This window comes from Diabrotica virgifera, chromosome 6 (assembly GCF_917563875.1).
Source record: "Diabrotica virgifera virgifera chromosome 6, PGI_DIABVI_V3a".
Lineage (NCBI taxonomy): Eukaryota > Metazoa > Arthropoda > Insecta > Coleoptera > Chrysomelidae > Diabrotica > Diabrotica virgifera.
The window spans coordinates 241695479-241716881 of NC_065448.1; the positions used below are offsets into that span (position 1 = coordinate 241695479).

At 31.0% G+C, this 21403-nt stretch overlaps 1 protein-coding gene across 1 annotated transcript in view; it reads right to left on the reverse strand.

Annotated features, from left to right (window-relative positions):
• The window catches only part of LOC126887438 (synaptic vesicle membrane protein VAT-1 homolog-like), a 168525-nt gene extending 149218 nt beyond the window's left edge, over window positions 1-19307 (reverse strand). Inside the window, exon 1 of the mRNA XM_050654970.1 lies at window positions 18909-19307. Coding sequence (XP_050510927.1) covers window positions 18909-19171 — 263 coding nt within the window. The 5' untranslated portion in view covers window positions 19172-19307. The remainder of the gene's footprint in view (window positions 1-18908) is intronic.
• Between the last annotated feature and the right edge of the window lie 2096 nt (window positions 19308-21403).

Consider the following 21403-nt stretch of genomic DNA (forward strand, 5'->3'; position numbering starts at 1 on the left):
TTTTTAGATAAGGCGTCCCTAAGCACATGGGGATTGTTGTTAGCCCTATGTTACCTCGCTGGTGCGACAGGTTGGAAAATTGTTGGGAATTATATTTCTGTAATTATCTGAGAGAGTTTATAAGCGTGTAGGGTTATTCCGCTCAAATTTGTTCGCTAGAACTTCGTTGGATATCTAGCATGAATTTCAGTATACCCGTTGCACGTTTATGTAGATACATACACTTATGTATACGTCATACGGCATAAGAGTCATCTGTTTAATGAAAATATTTTCATCTATTTGCTACTTCCGGTTATACCGGAAGTTGCTTATAACTTCGTTTTTTTAAATGTGACACCCTGTATATTTTTACATTTTTGGATTCTCTTCGATGTCTTCTTTCTTAAAATATGAGGTTTTGTAATGTTATACAGGGTATTTTAAAAGATAATTACGTTTTTTTATTAATTTTGTAGCAAAATTCACACCCTGTAGAATTGTAGTAGTTTGACATCTAAAACTCTACTTACGTTCAAATGATTTTTAATATAGTCTACTATTGTTAAGAATCATAGGTATAGCTAATTTTTTAATTTTAGTCTACAGGGTTGGTCGAAACTCGGAATGAGTATTTTCTGAGTTTTCTTAAATGGAACACCCTGTATTTTATTATTATAATGAAATGATATTTTATGGTACTTGTTTATTTCTTAAGCATTCCCTATACCTAACTGCTTTAATTTATGCTTAATTGTTAATCGCATCAACAATCTTAACTACGTAGGTATTTTGATAGCTAAACCATTATTGGTAATTTTAAGGATCAGTCTGGATTAATATGTATTTATTTCTGAAAAATTATTTGTGATTGAATATTTTCACGGCCAACCTAATAAAATTTTACGTATTTTTGTTGCAATTAATGTTTAGCTTGGATCACCAATAACTCACAAATTAAAGCAGTTAGGTATAGGGAATACTTATAAAATAAAAAAGTACCCTGAAATATCATTTCATTACAATAATAAAATACAGGGTGTTCCATTTAAGAAAACTCAGAAAATATTCATTCCGAGTTTCGACCAACCCTGTATACCAAAATTTCAAAATTAGCTATACTAATGATTCTTAACAATAATAGACTATATTAAAAATCACCTGAACGTAAGCAGAGTTTTTAATGTCAAACTATTACAATTATACAGGGTGTGAATGTTGCTACGAAATTAATAAAAAAAAAGTAAATATCTCTTAAAATACCCTGTATAATATTACAAAACCTCATATTTTAAGAAAGAAGATATTGAGGAGAATCCAAAAATGTGAAAATATACAGGGTGTCCCATTTTAAAAAACCAAGTTATAAGCAACTTCCGGTATAACCGGAAGTTGCAAAGAGATGAAAATATTTTCATTTAATAGATCATCCTTCAAAACCCCTTTATTCCAATTTTTATGATTCTGTTTACGGACAGAAACGGTTCTGAAACGAACTATAGTTTTATCGCTTTAGATTGTCAGCAGTACTAGCGTTCACGTATTTAATACGTCAGATTAAAGTTAAAATTAAAACTGCCACAACTTTGGTTCTCGACCACATAAAGGCTTTCTTAAACGCTTAAAATTTAAGGTTTTGTTATATATTTTAATAATTAGTTGTAATATTGTAGAATAATCAAACAAATGCGAGAAATTATTAACGACAGCGTGTGTTGACTTAATAAAGCAAAAATATTAATTTTTGGGTGGTAAAAAATAGTTAAAAGCTCGAGCCAAGAAATTCAATAAGTAGAGATTGTTGTATACATATAGAACTTTGTTTACCTAAATGTTTAGGCAATTTGATACTGTCAGGCAAAAGTAACCATCGGTTTACAAAAATGACAAATATGCGATTTTCGAAAAATTGGCTATTTTTAGACCTGGATCCCGCGTACCAAAAAAAGTTGATTAATAGCAAGCTGAAAATTTGTTAATAGCTTAACGGTGTCTAGTCGTACAAACTTTAATGTACGGCAACACTGAAACAGGGGAAATTTTAATTGTGGAACAGTTTAAAAATTTGGAACGTCAGATTACGAAAACGCCCCATATATTTTGTCCGACAGAACATTCAATTGATTTGTTACCCTTTCATTAAACTCTAATGAAAAATCAGATTGCTATTACTAACCAACATACTTCCTGTCATTTAACATGTTCTTCGTGTTCCACTTATTAAAATCCCCAGTTGGTGATAAACATCAGTCTGATTTTTGCATGAAATGGTAACAAATAAATTGGAAGTTCGGTCCGACAAAATACATGGAACGTTTTCGTAGTCTAACGTTCCAAATTTTTAACCTGTTCCACAATTAAAACTTCCCCTGTTCCAGTGTTATCGTACATAAAAGTTTGTCCGACTAGACACCGTTAAGCTATTAACACATTTTCAGCTTGCTATTAATTAACTTTTTTTTGGCATGCGGGATCCAGGTCTAACAGCTGTATCTTTAAATGTACTAAATTGTTTTGAATTTACAAATGTTCGTTTGAAAGGTATTTAAAAACCCTTTCATTTACCGGATTCTACAATTTTTCCTCGTTTCGTTAAATTTTGACAATTAGTTGAAAATCATAAAAGTTTTCGTTTCATTCTTCTTAACCTATACCTAAAATAAAAGAGTCTAGGACGTTTCATCGCCGCCGTTTCGATGCCGCCAGTTCGATGCCGATGCCGGCCGATTCATCGCCAGTCAATTAATCGATATCTGATATATTTCCGAATTTTCGACAGTTACAATTATTAGTTATTTTTAGTATTAATAGGAATTCTAGGAAATGCGAGATATGACGGCGATGAAATGGACTGGCGATGAACCGGCGGCATCGAAACGGCCGGCGATGAACCGGCGGCATCGAAACGTCCCATTCCGAAATAAAACGTATATTTTGCGGGTTTGCAAATTATTTCATCAAAAAATTGACATTATAACAAAGAAAATGAGATCTTGTGCGATTTGGTAAAAATCCGAGGACCCCCTACCCCCTAGAAAAGTGGTCGAAAAGTAAAAAATATCACTAATATAATATGTATAATGGCATTGTATTTAGGTCTTTGACCAGTTATTTTTAACATTTTAGCTATTTTGTAGTGCTTCCGAAATATTACCATGAATTTATAAACTACCATAAACTGCTTATTTGTTAAACATACGCTTCAATTACTTATCTATATGGAACAATTTGTGAACAATTCCATTATCATAGATTTACATAAATTTCTGGTCGGTAGGCATCCATGTTTCCATTTTAAGTGAACCAATACTGATAACATAATCGTATAGGTAATTACAAAGAGTTCCTAAAAGCGTTATACGCTTCTTTCATCTATAAACTAGGGCATTTAGCACTTAAAACATCGGAATAAATCGGTTTTTTTAAATACAGCACCTAGAGACCTGCAACTTTTTGCGTTGTGTTCAGGATGAAGTCAGGGGAAAAGTCTGCTATAGAAAAATGGGTGAAAATGCATAATTGCATTTTAAGTGCATAAAATGCATCCAAATGAAGAGTTTTTGGGGTCGCTGAACATGACTACGCCATCAGAACCGACCTCCCGGAGCACCTGGTGCACAGGGTCACTGTGAGTTTTTAGGGTTGCTGAAAATGAATATGTCTGGGTAGCATTCGATAAATTAAGCTACATTTTGAAAAACAAAAAATACCTGCAATATCTTAGAACACTAATTTTTAACCAGTGTATACTTCCTGTTTTCACATATGGCTCCCAAGTCTGGACACTTACAAAAGAGAATATTGATAAAGTGGCAAAATCTCAAAGATCGATGGAAAGACAGATGCTGCATATAAAACTTAAAGATCGCAAAAGAAACGTCTGGATCACAGGAGTAACCAAAGTGAAAGACGTTAAGGAACGGGTGGCAAAATTCAAATGGAAGCCGACAAGCAGATGATAGATAGAACAAGCAAATAATCTACTGGCGACCATGGGAACATAAGAGAGGAAGAGGAAGGCCTCAGATGAGATGGAGCGACGACCTCAAAAAGCATGCCGGATCCAGATGGACCACAGCGCTGGATAGAAACCAGTGGAAAAGAAAAGGGGAGCCTAGGTCCAAAGATGCTTAGATTAATGATCGAAGATAGATAGAAGATATAAAACGAATATGCCATCAAACTCAGAAACGAACGAGGAGAGCGAAACTCGGAACACCTGGTGTCAAGGAGCACGTCATATTCTGGAGTTTCGAGTGACTTCGACACTAAATTGATGCAAACAGATTACACGGGGTTTTTGAGGTTACTGAACACGAATACGCCATCAGAACCGACTCCCAGACCACCTGGTGCACTAGGTCACTGCTAAGGCACATTATCTTTGAAGGGTTTCTTCAGAAACCCCGAAAACCCCCGAGTAATCTGTTTATCTGCATCAATTTAGTACCGAAAACCGTCGAAACTCCAGATGAGGTGCCTTAACAGTGAACCTGGGCACCAGGTGCTCCGTGGTCAGTTCTGATAGCGTATTCGTCTTCAGTGTCTCCAAAAATCCCTGAATAACAAAATCTGGCCCTTAATATACCGATTTTGACATGTTTATGCATTTTGAGTGAATTTTTATACACTTTAAAATGCAAATATGTATTTCCACCCATTTTTATATTGTAAACATTTTTCCTGGCATCATCCTGAACATAATACAAAAAGTTGCAAGTTTCTAAGTGCTGTATTTAAAAATCGATTGAATTTGTGCTAAATGTTCTGGTCTACTAGTTTAATAAAACCTTGATTTCGTGTTTTGCCACATTTTTGTTTGAGAAGATTAGACTCGTTAATTGCCGGATGCGTCTTTCTAAACGTACAGGAAATATAATTTTTATTGCTTTAGTGTTTAGTGGTGAGACATATCAAAACTTTCCTTCGTATATGAGTTTGTAAACAATATCTAAATCATTCCAGTCATTAATTGGAGTAAATTTTTGGAAAATTTTCTAGACAATGGAGTAACTTAAAATTTTGCATCAAAACAATTCAGCCAAAGTTAGAACCTTATCTAAATTCTCCTAGATCAAAACACTTTACGAATTTTGTTATAGTATTACCATCTATCTAAGAGACTCATTAATATTCAGTTCAATGGGATGCTATTGTTCGAGGTATGAAATTTCATAAACAAGGGATCATTTCATAAAGCAGGTAGATCCCTTGTTTTTGGAATTTCATACCTCGAACAATAGCACGCGCCACGCCGCTCAGCTCAATATTAATGAGTCTCTTAGATAGAGATGCATCAAGTCAAACTAGTTTGATATTATTCAACAAACTTGACTTGACTTGATTTGACTTGAAATCAAACTTCTTCAAACAGTTTGAAGTTTGAATATCATATTGCGCAACGTGTTTATTTCCAATTCTAATTGAGAGCGTACCGACTTATGTTTTGACTTATTTGGATAGGTCTGAATCTGCTACTTCGCAAATTAGTTTGTAGTTCATATTATTAAGAAGTATATGCTTGGCTTGTTTATTACGTTCGTTTTGAAGTGTGTGCTTTGTGAAATAATATCTAACCTGATACTCTATCAAAAATATAATATTTTGTTGTTCCTTCATAAATTTTTGTTAAAGGGGCCGTTCAAGTATTACGAAACGCAATTTTTGAAGCTCTTACAACCTCTTTATCCCATCTGTATCTTTTCATCTTTTGTTGTGAAGAAAGGTCCAGCTATTTATTGCAAACACGTGTTACTGTGCTTGATCTGGTTAATACAAATTTTAAGATTTTTTCACTTTAATACTACTGTCCTATTGTAACATGAGCGGAGCGTGAGGAGACAATATAATACAATCCAGGGGTTCTATGTAAAATATAAACGAAAGTTGAAAAGTTGGGAGATTGTGATTCCGTCGTTTTTTTTATTTAAGTTAAAAACAATGTTACGTAACGCGAGCTGTTCGAACCCCCCACCCCCCGTATAACGCGCCGTAACGTTTTACATGGCCCCCCTCCCCCAACTTGCGTTACGTAATACTTGAAAGCTTCCAAAGTAGATTAAATTACACTTGGTATGATAAAAAAACTATCCAACGAATTATTTGTTTTAATCTAGCAACACTTTTAAAGTTATCTTTTAAAGTTAACTTTTAAAGTTATATTGATAAAACTTGCCAGCAAGAAATTCTAAGCATGCAGGAATCATTTTCAAAAAATTTACCCTATTTTGATTATAATCGCTTCCTGTATCAAGATACTTTTATGTGGCACTCATTGTATTATTAATTTTCTTATCTTAATTGGCAACTAACATGTCAATCTCGACAAAAAAGTATATCTACTAAATAAATTATTTTTCAAACTCTTTCAAACTAGTTTGACAAACAGTTTGAATTTTCAAACCTGTACGATTGACCAGTTTGACTTGACTTGAATTATTTGTCAGAAGGATTGACTTGAGTTTGACTTGAAATTAAGTCAAACTCAAGTCAAGTTCAAACATTCAAGTCAAACTTGTGCAACTCTACTCTTAGCTTGTTAGACTTTACTGTTTTAATGTCAAAATCTGGCAACTCTGTAATTATTAAAATAATGAATTTGTGTTGTTAATAAAAGGTGACAAAATATAATAAAATATATATAAATTATATATATAAAATAATAATAAAATTGAGTTATTCAATGAAAGTATCATTTTACCATTAACAATAATAAAAAACATTGATTTAATTTAAATTAGAATTGTGGTTCATTGAAAATAAAGTAAAATAATAACTCATGTGAAAATACCAAAAAAGTAGTTTCAGACACATACATAAATTAAGTAGGTAGTGAATATTTTGTTTTACTTTTGAGCATTATAAAAATTAAGAAACTTATTTATTATTTCGTATTGTTTAATTTAAAGTGATAACAATATTTTTAATTAACTATTAACATCTTTATCTACATGAGCATTAACCTTTTGACATTATAGAATGCATTGTAGAAAATATTTTCAATCTGGCTTACACATTGAAAAAATCAATAACATTGAAAGGGAACATGAAAAATATTAACAATAGAATATCAAAACTCTGAGCAAATAAAGCAATGTGATCAATTTTGCGAAGATATGAGAAACGAAAAGACAAATAAATAGAAAAAAGACTAAACATATGATAATATCTATAACATCAATCTGATAATATCTAAGAAAACAAATAATATACAAACATACATTTGGGAAATGTACCGATAGAAAGGGCTGATAAATACAAATACCTGGGAACCTGGATTTCAGAAAATGATGATTAACTAAGAGAAATAAGGGTTCGTATAAAAATAGCAAGAAACGCGTTTGTAAAAAATGAAAACAATTCTCTGCAATAAAGACCTTAGAGTAGAACGGAGAGTAAGAACTCTTGAGATGGCATTGAAGCTAGAACACATAAATAAGCTACAGGCATTTGAAATGTGGCATTACAAAAGGAAACTTAGAATAGCCCATTGTTATAAACAAAACAGTGTAGCGTGTGTAAAAAATTTATGGGGAGGCTAAGCCTCCCTTGCCTCCTCTGACCAGCCGCCACTGCACAGAAGAAAACGAACACGGAAGTATTGCGAGAAATGGGCAAATAATACGAAATAAACACAATAAAAATGAGAAAGTTACAATAACTGAGACACGTAATGAGGGGACAGCGATATGAAATGCTATAGTAGAGGATCCGATATAAAGTCGATTTGCACCGATCTGTTTAATGGATAAAAATTAAAAAAATCCACGACGAAAATAAAATTCCTGTAGCTGGCTTTATACCATAAATCACAAAAAATACAAGATCCTTTGTAAAAGGTATATTTAAAAGACCCCAATAAGGGTTACATCACAAAACAAAACGTTTTCGGATTAATAGGTAATCCATCATCAGTGTTAAGCCCTAAAATAGTAAGTATAACCTAATTAATAATAGACAATGTTATAAAAGTTGACTAACGTTAAGAATTGACAGAGGCAGAGGCCATACTTACAATAGCATGCATGCGTCAGCCACCAAAAAGTTATGGGTGAAAACCCTATAAAAGTTTCAAGATCTTAAATGATACTACATATTATTATTATTACAGATGGATGTTGCAAATATTCCTGGATATAACCCAGGGCAACACAGGACTCTAACCCACGTGGATGTGATATGCAAGATAAAAATTATTGGATATGTAATTTAGCATGTTAACAATTACAAAAAACAAGGGATGTCCGATCTAATCTTGTTCTAACTATAATTAATTAATAATTAAAAAATGACATTTTTTATGAATTTAAAAAAAAATTGACACGGGCAGATATTATATCAGATTTTTTAGATCATTCTAAACAAAAAAGGTCTTTTGTATTTTTTCTCCAAAGTTGATCGTTTTCGAGTTATAAACAATTTAAAACTGAAAAAATAACGAAAGATGACCATTTTCAAGGCTCAAAAACACAAGTAAAAAAGAAAGTGTGTGTATTTTACTTTGTACGCACGTAAGAAGTTATACAGTATTTCTCATGATCATCTTTCAGTGCGTCACAGTTTTTCGATTTCTTTCTAACGCATTAAATTGTATGTGACAGAAAAAAAGGCACGTCGGTGATTACATTTCGTCGGTGACATTTTTATAACATTTATTCTAGTTATTCTAGTTGTCGATAGATGGCGCCATAATAAAAAAATATTTTTTTTAATTAGATAAGTAATAATATTACAAATATAATCTGTATAATTTATAAGACTATGTCCTAGATTTTAACAATATTTCAGATAATTTCAAATATCTTAAAATTATTCCACTGTAATATATTTAAATATATTAGTAAACAATCAAGCATGCCGAATGTTTAAGTAGTCTTGTAAACAAAACTTACACATGTAGGTATTAGTGCAAGATTGCATTTCTGTGAAATAATAATCTTGACATACATATACGAAAGTATTACAAACATAGGTAATCAATAAGTATTCATACACAGAAATATTTAGGGCAGTCTAACAGTCTAATATTGGGGTTACTGTAGAGAGTGCCACCTCGACTAAGGACGTTCATTCCATCGTCAACTGGGTACTATTAACGAGTATTAAATGTACCTATAATAATAAAGTATTAATGGGAAATATAGTGTCTTCCAGTTAATCACCCCATCGTTAGGGTAGCAAAAACGCGTTACCACCGTATGGCGACCTGAGAGACGAACTGGACTTCTGAACCAGCAACAGCAACAAGAAAGATGGCAACAAAAAACTGGAAGAAAAGACAGAAAATTTGGGGTAAAGTACAAATCCTCTTATAAAATAGCATTATTAGCTGCAATATGGAGCTGGAGAGGCCAACCATACGAGAAATGGTAGACGTCGGCAGGGACAGCTTTGGAGACATGGGACCACGCCCAGCGTGAAAAATGGACCATAGTGGACAATAATTGTGTGTGAATTCGTGAGTAACTTTTAATAAGCTATTTTTTTTATATTGCATACAGTCTCACAGATTAATCTCACAGATAAGAATACTTTTTGAGAAGTATTAACTTTTTAATTGAATACAATAATTATCAAACTAGGTGAAGTTTTCATAATTTTTATTAATTTTTAAGTATATAATATAAAGAATCTAATATATTCAATAAGTTAGTTGATATCCATTTTTGACTATAGTATCGATATTAAGTTTTATTTTTAAGGAAAGATACGAATTTTTGCAATTCTTAATAGATTATATTTTTAACTATGATTATCAATTTTTTGCTATTTAAACACTTTTATTTTGCGTAAGGTAAGGTATATTTACCTATTCTCAAATGTTGATATTGACCGTGAACAGAAACAAAAGAATGTGCTGAGACGTCATAATATACGATTTAAATGGACTATTTATAGTACTATATGTACACTAAGAAATTATGTAATAGGAAGATTTTATGGAATTACGATGAATTAGAATATTTTTGAGAATATAATGGAAGAAATATTATTATTATTTGAATTATATAATATAAGATAAGAAAAGAAATACTTTGAGACGTTGGAACAAAATACAGGACTTACGAGACGGAAATGTCTAAATAATTAATATGGAAATTTTTGTTGAAAATAATGCACTCAACATTTTTAAAGAACTTTTATGATAAATATGATAATTACAAAGAAATGAATCCTAAAAAGGGAAAATAAAAAATGAATATGGAAGAGAAGTTTGATTTTTTTTATATACAAGGACTATCCCATATATAGGGACTAACGATGAAGAATTTTTTTATACGAAAAGAGGATACAGGCTAAGGAAATATGTCCTGGAAACTAATCTGATACAAGAATAAAGACAAAACAAGTCATAATGAAAATGAAGTGACAATGAAGAATAAGTTATCTGAAAAATAGAATATTTAAAGAGAATATTTTATACTGCTACAAACAGTATATATTGAGTATGATATAAATATACTTTTAAATTTCTATAATATAATATAATATAACTTTAAATTCTTATAATATAAATATATTTTGATTGAAAACATAAGACAAGTCATGTAAGACTGTATCTCAATTAGAGAAATATATATTTTATGACGTAAAAGTTACTATTCGTGCGAAGAAACTGAACTTATATTTAATTAGTGTCAAAAAAAAAGATAAACTATTTTTAGCTATTGTAAGTTTTTCTCGTTCGTAATTTTTATGTAAATATTTTGTGGGTACCCGGGCCCAGAAACAGATTTAGAATTAGGATTTAAATTTTTCCTTATGGTCAGGAGATTTTAATCGATTTTTTTTAACAGAATATAGTCTATTTTTATTAACACTTTCTTTCGGATTTTTTTTCTCATAATTGAATGCTTGAAGTTTTTTGATACCGATAAAGATCGTTTGATACGATTAAGATCGTTGATTTTAACTTTTTTTTTTAATATCGGTCGAATTCTAATATAAATATGATTTTTAAATGTTTTATGATGATTAATTAATGAGATAACTGATTTTTTTAATATATTAAAAGCATAATTAATATGAGACAATCTAGACAAAACAAAAAAAAAACACACTCTTGTCAAGAAAACTGGTACAAAATGAAGATCAGAAGATTTTAGCATACCCAATTTTTGTTTTGAAGTAATCCTATTCTCAACTAAGGGTGAGCAGTAGGTTCAAATAGGAATTTAGGGATGCGAGACGTAGAAGAAGATTTTTAAGCGCACAACTATCCATTTTGTCTTTTTTGGAACAAACCTTCTCACGACTAAGGACGTGCAAAAGGACCGGAAGCAAATTCAAGGGTATAAAGTTGCGAAAAACTACCCACCGAGTAGGTAAGGGTTAGAGAAAAAGAATTTATGAAGTAAATGATATATAAATGAAGAATTATGAAATATTATGAATACATACGAAAGAAGATGTACATGAAATATAAAGTAAATGAAAAATGAAATAATGAAGAAATATGAAGAAGATTTATGTTTAATAGTACACTATGAAGAAAGTACTAAGTATAAAGAAAATGAAGAAATATGTAATTATTGTGAAGTACCAGACAAGAAGAATAAAAAAAGAGAGAATTTCTAATAGAAGAATATGTAAAAATTTGAGAACAGCAAAATATTTGTCTTGTAAATGTCTAGTAACAGAGTAATTTAAATTTTAAGAGTTTAAGTTGTAAATTTCTTTTTAAACCTTTGAGTTAAAGTAAAATATAAAATATAATTTCTCAGTGTACTTTCGCGAGATATAAGGAAGTAATAAATAAGAATAGACGATGTTTGATGACTATTTTTTAATTGTGTAATAAGTTGTATATTTGTATATTTGTATATTTTGTATAAATTTGTATTTTTCTGTAAATTCAGTTGATGATGATGACACGAAAAAAATTCCTCTCTTTCAAAAGGGAGAGAGAAAAGGCACAGTAAATTGCAGAGTAATTTTTTTTCTTTAGGAACGGTGGTGTCCTAGATTTTAACAATATTTCAGATAATTTCAAATATCTTAAAATTATTCCACTGTAATATATTTAAATATATTAGTAAACAATCAAGCATGCCGAATGTTTAAGTAGTCTTGTAAACAAAACTTACACATGTAGGTATTAGTGCAAGATTGCATTTCTGTGAAATAATAATCTTGACATACATATACGAAAGTATTACAAACATAGGTAATCAATAAGTATTCATACACAGAAATATTTAGGGCAGTCTAACAGTCTAATATTGGGGTTACTGTAGAGAGTGCCACCTCGACTAAGGACGTTCATTCCATCGTCAACTGGGTACTATTAACGAGTATTAAATGTACCTATAATAATAAAGTATTAATGGGAAATATAGTGTCTTCCAGTTAATCACCCCATCGTTAGGGTAGCAAAAACGCGTTACCACCGTAACTATACAAATCAAAGAAAATACCATTTTATAAATGCAAGAAACACATTTGATTGGTTTTTATTCCAAGTTGAAAATAAAATGTGACAACTGTCAGATTTAACTAAAATGTCATGTTAGAATAAATGTCATAAATGTGTATTATCACGGACTTACCCTTTTTCCTATCATTTGTTACGCACTGAAAAATGATCATCAAAAGGACAATACATCTATTATATGATTTCAACGAAATAAATATACTTTCAACAGGTAACAGGTTATTTGTATTTAAAGATTAAACTAATTTTTACTTACTACTTTTCAAAAAATTTTATTAAAACAATACTAAAATAAAAAAAAAAGTTAGATAAAACACGGAATCGAACCGGCGACCTCTCGATCTCCGGTCGAACGCGCTACCACCGAGCTAAACTCCCTTTGCTTTGACAGCTTACAGGATTTCTCATACATACTGACAAATAATTTAACAGACCAAGAAGTGAGGTATAAAAATACTTGAAAATTTAAAGTAAATATACTTACTGTTATTTTTTTTTTGAGTGAATTTGATGGCCTTGGCCGAGCCAATTAGCCAGACATTTTGTTATTTTAAAAACAAACAAATTTGATTTTTCAATCAGAGGAATTTTTCTGTATTTCTAACTCTAAATACATAACAAACTAACATTATTATCTAAATAATACTCTGTTTTGGTTGTTCATTTTTTTTTGTAAATTTTTTTTTTGTATTTTTTTTGCATTTTTTTTATATTGTTAATTTGTTTTTTTATTAACTTTTTTATTGTTATTTTTTATAAATTGTTTTTTTTTACTACGCTAAGACGTAAACCCGATTCATCCTCGCGGAGGTTTACATCTTCTTAGTTTTTTTTTTGCTTTTTTTTCTGTTTTTTTTTTCTTTTCTTTTTCTCTTTTTTTTGTTCTTTTCTTTTTTCAATTATAATATACAATAATTACTTAAATCTACAGGATTTAAAACAAAATAACAACAAAACAAACATGTTTGTTTTGTTTTAACAAACATGCCTGCTTTGTTTTAACAAAATTTCTTAAATATGTACAGGGTAAATCTTACTGTTATTATAAAATATTTTATTCCCGAGGAGGACAAATCCAAAGACACAAAAATTATAATAAATATATTTACTAAAAACACTAATACCTATATTCTTTTAATGACTTATTTGCGCTGATACATACATAATTTGAAAGATTAGTAACGAACTACATACTGTCTGTCTGCGCATGCGCCAGGCAAGTATAAAATTTCGCCCTCGGTCGTAAAGAAGGATAACTTCAAAAATATCATTTTTGTAATCATTAAGTACATAAATTCAAGTTCAAACCTTTTTCTATCAGGTCTCGATAAGAATTTTAGCCATGTTTTATTCTAAAACATATTTTTTAATTGTTAATGAGGAAGGTTTCTTATGGGGAGACGGACATTACCAATTAAAAAACAATGTTTCACAATGAAATAAGTCCAAAAGACTTATCAAGAACTGATAGAATAAGGTTTTAATTTGAATTTAGGTACAGTAAAACCTCGATATAACGGACTAATTGGGGGGACGGTGTGTCCGTTAAAGCCGAAAGTCCGTTATATAAAAATAGGCTTAAAATAAATCAAAAAACCTTTTTTTAAAAATATGTGCACTGTACTTAAAGATAAATAAAAAATACAAAACACAAACAAATAGTATTTAATTGTCTTACTCGTGAAGTGGCGTTGCTGTTTGTTATTGACGCGCCTGCTTTCGGTAATTCTGCGATAGAATTAGAATAAGAATTTTTAAGTACTTTTTCGATAAGCCACTGTTTATCGAGATATTTTGAATATTTGTTGAATCCACCACATATTTGTATATTATGGTTAAGTACGATTATAGAGACCTGTTATAATCTGAAAATGTATCTATAATTTACATTTTTAGGTATATTTTGAAAAAGAAGCCACATCTCGATAAAAGGTGACTTATCAAAAAAGACTAAGAGGCAAAAAAGTTTTAAAAATACTGTGTTTAACTAATGGTACCAAAATAATAATTTAATTGGAACGTACACAAACATTTGGGGGTTTAAAGGAACAAAACCCCCATAAAATTTTTATGTAAATATATTAAAAAATAAGCCGCATCTCGATAAAAACTGGCTTATCGAAAAAATACTAAGAGGCAAAAAAGTTTTAAAAACGTTGTGATTAACTCATGGTACCACAATAATGAATTAATTGGAACGTACACAAAAGTTTGGGGGGGTTTAACGGAACAAAACCCCCATAAAATTTTTATGGGGTGGACAAATTTCACTATAATTTTGTTTTAAGATGTTCCTGCCATAAGAATAATACATGTTCATTTTCAATAAAAAATCTCTAATAGTTTTCGATATATTGAAAAAAAATCCATTTTCATTTTGTAACTTTAAAGGGCTGTAACTTTTTTTAAGAGTACCTTTGTACTAAGGTAAGTTAGGTTCAATCGAACTATTTTTGACCTCAGAATCTGTGGTATAATTTATGACTAATCTTTTCGGGACACCCTGTATAATGCCTTATTCGACATAGTAGAAGACGTCAACAATGATTCAAAAACTAAAGTCAAAGCACGATGATTAGTAAAAAATATTAAAAATTATAGATTTATATGCCGTGTAGTTCTTTGGCATGATATTTTATTTCATAAAATTCAGTCTCGAAGACGTTGCAACATGTAACTATAAATTTGTCAGATTGTGTAAAAATGTCGTCATAAACTATGGAAAAAATGAAAATCTACTACCAATTTGGCTATGTTATGACCAAATGAAAATTACTGATAAAGAAATTGCAGAAAATCTTGTAAATAAGTTTCGAATTTCCTACTGAAAATGAATTTCTGTCCCGATTAAACCCCGGTTAGAGGAATTTTGTCATACGAGGTGCAGAAAGTGGGGAAAGAAGTTTTTCAAAATTAAAAATGATTAAAAAAACTATTTATGAAGCTCCATAAGACAAACAATTAAAAAAATTAGCACTTATTTTAATAGAGTTCTCACTAGCTGCAACTTTAGACTATACCAATCTGATTGACGATGGAGAAGAGCAGCCACAGAGAAGCAAGTGTGGAGGCAAAAAATAAAGGAGGCGAAGGCTCAATTTGGGCTGTAGTGCCGTAGAAGAGGAAGAATCTGATTGAAGAATTTGCCAAAATTAAAATCAAAAGTATAAAATTGTAATTTTCATAAATATTATTTAATGTTAATACATATTTCATTTAATTTAAAGTATGTTTTGTTTTTAAAATAAAAGGTTTTGTTCATTTTGTGTAATTTCACTTGATAAAAATAAATACTAATATTAAGTTTCAATAATATTTAGGGGGCGGCATTTCGAAGACTTGCATCATATTAAAAAGATGTACCGCACGGCTCTGCCCATGAACGAACATATAAAACACGCTGTATTTTCTTGTCACCGTGTCACAAAGAAAATTGTCCAGTGCAAGTAAATGTAACAATAATTATTACATGTACTTGCGCTGGCCAATTTTTTGTGTGACACGGTGACAGGAAAATACAGCGTGTTTTATATGTTCGTTCATGGGTATTCTTTCATTTTTCCTACTGTAGATAGAGATTACCAACGGTTGAAGTGAAGAAGTCGAAAGAAGAAGAAAGCCGGCAAAAAAGAGGTGTGGCATGGGAAGAAGTGTTAAGCCAATTAAGGGTTGTTAATAATGACACAAACAGGTTGATAAAAATATGAAAGTATACATAGGTCCACATCAGAACAGATAAGCACAAAGATTAAATATCACAAATGAATAATAAATAATAAAAAAAGATAAAAAACAATCATTAAAAATATGTACCGGCAAAATTTTTGTCAAAACGAAGATGTTCCACATTCGATGTTTGTTATAATGACAGCAAACTTAGTGTTGTAGCAAAAAAATATCATATAAATGAATATACCAATACCGGCAGGGTTAGTTATTGAAGACTACGGCCAAATAATGATAGGTTTCCAATAAAAAATCTACAGGCACTCTTCACATTATTAGACTTTTCTATAAAAATTAATACATGAAATTAAAACAATCCTGATAAGCACTTTTTGTGTGTGTGTGTGTGTGTGTGAAAAAATGGCTTGGATGCGAGTCCGTTAGCCACAGATTTTTATTTTATTTTTACCTCAATTTATTAGTTTTGTTATATTTACACGTATTTCACTTAAATGATTATATTTGTTTCTTTCAAGTAGTTTATGAGTAATTTAAATATTTCCATTTTATGACAACTTAGTAGATATTCTATACTAATTGGAAAATGAACTTGTGTTTGTCGTAAATTGTAATATAATTGATTTATATATCTCTCGTTAATTTTGCATTCCAAGAAAATATGGTTTAAATCTCTAATCGAAACATTATCACAAAAACATACTGACGAATTAATTAATAAGCACTTTTGACAAAAATCATTTTGCCGTTTTTAATAGTCGATTGCCAATAAAAAATTTGTGAACTTCTGTACGCCCATGAATCTTTCCAAGGGGGTGATAACTCATCAATAATTTACTAATTATTGCACCCAAAAATAAAAATAATTTTACATATAGGTTAACTAATAATTTCATGATATTTTTATTTACACACATAAGATCCATAAATAAATATTTTATATAGAAAAAATTCCATTAAATGAAAATAAGTTACGAAGGGAGCATCCATAAACTACGTCGTGGAAAAGGGGGAGGGGGACTTTGCTTATTACGACGGTATACGACATACGATATTTACGTAAAAATAAGCAACTTTTATTCGAAACATTTTTCGAACTATGGATAGATCGCTATAATCTAAAAAAAAACGATTGTTGGAAATGGAAAATTAAATTAAAAATGGAAAGTCCCCACTAAAATGGAAAATTTTACTTAACTTTTGGTTTTAGGACCTACTCTTCACAACCCAATAGGTCCCCAAAGCGCTCAAGTGATTGCACATTTAGCATACTTCGCTTCTCTACTATATATTGGTATTTCATACAAATTTGGGTATTGGGGAACAAATTGCAAAAAAATATCTGGAATAAACAGATGTAATAACTTTTTAACTAATGAATGGATTGTTCTGAAATTTTGAAGCAACAAATTGATTTTTTAACTTTCAAAAAGCGGCATTTTGAAGCTATTTAATGTTCTAAAAAAAAGCAAAATTTGCAATTTTAAGTCTACTATACATATACATATTTAACTTTTTAAAAGGGTGCAAAAAATCGAAAAAAAAAATGTATTTTTGCACTAAATTGTTAATAATTAAAAACGGCTTCGAACTTTTGGCAGGAAATAGGTAGTATTGTTCCTATAGGTTTAAAATTATCTTTAAAAACCCTTTATCTTGGAGTCTTCATTTCATTTGATTTTAATTGTCAGAGATTTTCATTTTAATAATATTTTCAGGAAATTTAATTTTCTTTAATTATAAACATATGTTTAACAATATTTAATAATTATTTAATACTTAGTTTAGTATTTGTGTTATGGTTAGGATACTTTATTTTTGTTATTTGTAAAAATGGGGACATCCCGTAAAAAATAAATAAAATAACTAAAAATTTATAAGATACCTGGAATATTCAAACAGGGTCTTTTTGCATATTTCCTTGGAGTTGGGGACACTAACAGACAAATCATCTATCTTGGGTTTTGAGAATATGGTATATTTACAATGCTGCATAAAATAATAATTAGGTACATGATGAACCTCGAGATAGTGAAGAAGTCGAAAAAAGAAGAAAGCCGGCATAAAATAGGTGTGGCATAGAAAGACGTGTGTGAGTAAAGTGATTTAAAAGACCGAAAAAGATTGGTAAAAATATTGAAAGTATATGTCATTCACATCAGAACAAGTACGGCAAGGACTAAATATCACAAGAAAGATAAAAATGACCGTTAATAAGTATATACCGGCAAAAATTTTGTGAAAGCAAAAAATGTACCATAATACCGGCAGGGTTTGTTATTGAAGACTACGCCCAAATAATGATAGGTTTCCAATCAAAAACCTACAGGCACTCTTTACTTTAGATTTGTCTATCTCTATCTCTAAAAATTAGCAAAATTAAAAACAATCATGATAAGCACTTTTGCGAAAAAATCATTTTGCCGTTTTTAATAGTCGATTGCCAATAAAAAATTTGCGAACTTCTCTACGCCCATGGTTAGCCAATCTTTCCAAGAGGGTGATAACTCATCAATAATTTACTAATTACACCCAAAAATAAAAATAATTTTACAATATCATTAACTTCATTAACGTTATTTTTATTATTTATACGGATAAGATTCAAAATAAATACGTTTATAAAAAAATTCCATTGAATGAAAATAAGTTTAGAAGTAGGTAGATAATGCATGTTGATTATAATTATTTATTTTGGTTCTATTAATCTAAATTATTAATGTAGTTTACAAAAATTAATATTCTTGAATATCAATGACCTTCAATGTCGAAAAAGTGTTCAAAACTTTTTAAGAACTACAAAAAAACTCACCATGCTTTGACTCGAATCAGAACTTCGCCCTCGTTCACAGAAGGCTCGGGTTTCTTGAGAATCTTCACAGACTTCAAACCACCGAATCCAGTTAAAACCACGGCTCGCATCTCCTTGGGGGCCTCTTTTTCAGCCTCTGCAACAGGTTCGACATCCCCGGTCCCATTCTCCTTCACTTCTTTTGTTTCTTCGACCGCATTTTCGGCTTTCTCAGTTTTTGGTTCTTCTACGGCGTTGTTGGGGACTGCTTCTTGTTCAGACATGGTTTCTTGGTAGATATACACACGCGATATAAGATGCGAATTTAAAAGTTAAGTTACACCGAGTCGAGCTATTGCCTGTAGTCGGTCGTCTCCTCTTTGTGTGCAAATGGCAAATGTAACAGGTGCTCTCTGTCTGGCTTCGGCTGGGCTTTAATCTATAGGGCGCGTCTTGTAGACGCGCAAGCGCTGTTTGGCAATAAAAATAAAACAACCCTTATGATGTGCGTCGCAACTCGCATAGTCATCCACACTCGTTTTTCGTGGGAGTGCGTTTGGCAAGTTCAGGGTCGTATCCTTAAACCATTGTAGTAGGTGAAAATTTATATAGGTATAAATAAAAAAAATAAATTTATGGGGATACATTTTTTATATACTTAAATATTTTAGGAAACTTGAAGGATTAAATAATAATCAGATTAGAAATTAAGGAAAATAACGGGATAAAAATTTGAAAAACAGGATACAGTAGAGCGTCGATAATCCGAACTTACGCTAATCCGAACGCAAAAAAAATTATAAAATTAAAAAATATGATCGCGGGCCGAATTTTTGGATTTAATATGACAATATGGGGTGATATGGGTAAAATATGACCGCGGATTTTTGTTTTGTTTATGCATAAATGCATAGTATGTACAATATATTTGTTTATTATGCAGGTGTTTTATTCCTTGTAACTAAAACGCACGACTAAAACATATGTACTATGTTTATGAGCTTTGTATGTATTTTGAACATATGTTCGATAGTCCGAACAATTTGATAATCCGAACTACCCCTGTACCAATTAGTTCGGATTATCGACGCTCTACCTACTGTAATGAAAAACATAGTTTATAAATAGATATTATAAAGAAAGAAATATTGAAATAGCTTGGACATATATCACATTATCACATATCTATTATTTTCACCCAATTTTAAAAAATTATGAAAACGTTTAATTATCATTGTCCGTCTGTCCGTAAACTCCACTCCCCCGTCGCAGGTGGAAAGACATGGTGTCGAATGAAAGCTTATAATCCAAGGATGGTACTAAGGGTGAGAAATTTGACTTGGGACTTCCTGATTTAGAAATGCAACCGGAAGTACTCTTTTAAAGTTAAAAGAATAGTACAAGCGATATGTTATTCGACGCGCCTTCGTAAGACGAGAACAAATACATACTTCCGGTTTCATTACTGCCTGTCTGTTTGTCAATCCGTCCGCGAATATAACTTCTCCGTTATTAATACGGATAGAGAGACAAAATGAAGTGTCGAATGGAAGCTTATAACCCAAGACCCAAGGATTGTATTATAAATAGATGAGAAATTTTACATCGGACTTCCGGTTTTAGAATTGCAACCGGAAGTACTGTTTTAAAATCACGGAAATAGTATAAGCGATATATTATTCGACGCGCCTCAACAAGATAAGAACAAATGTATACTTTTGGTTTTTATATATGTCTGGCTTCAGCTGGGCTTTATTCTAGTCTGTCTGTCCCAGAGACTTTTTAAACACAACTGCTCCGTCATTAGACCAGATAGAATGACAAATGAGTTGTCGAATGAAAGCTTATAACCTAAGGATAGTATTAAAGGTGAGAAATTTGACCTCGGACTTCCAGTGTGAGTCTTGCAGCCGGAAGGGCTGTTTTAAAGTCGTAGAAATAGTACCAGCGATATATTATTCGACGCTCCTTAGCAAGACGAAAGCAGTCAGTCAGTCGTTCGTCTCCTCTTAGCTTTGTGTGCAAATGGCAAATGTAATGTGTGTCTGGCTTCGGCTGGGCTTTAATCTATAGGGCGCGTCTTGTAGACGCGCAAGCGCTGTTTGGCAATAAAAATAAAACAACCCTTATGATGTGCGTCGCAACTCGCATAGTCATCCACACTCGTTTTTCGTGGGAGTGCGTTTGGCAAGTTCAGGGTCGTATCCTTAAACCATTGTAGTAGGTGAAAATTTATATATATAAATAAAAAAAATACATTTATGAGGATATATTTTTTATATAAATATTTTAGGAAACTTGAAGGATTAAATAATAATCAGATTAGAAATTAAGGAATACTGGGATAAAAATTTGAAAAACAGGATAATGAAAAACATAGTTTATAATTATTACAAAGAAAGAAATATTAAAATAGCTTGGACATATTATCATATATCTATTGTTTTCACCCAATTTTAAAAAATTATGAAAACGTTTAATTACCACGTCCGTCTGTCTGTCCGTAAACTCCACTC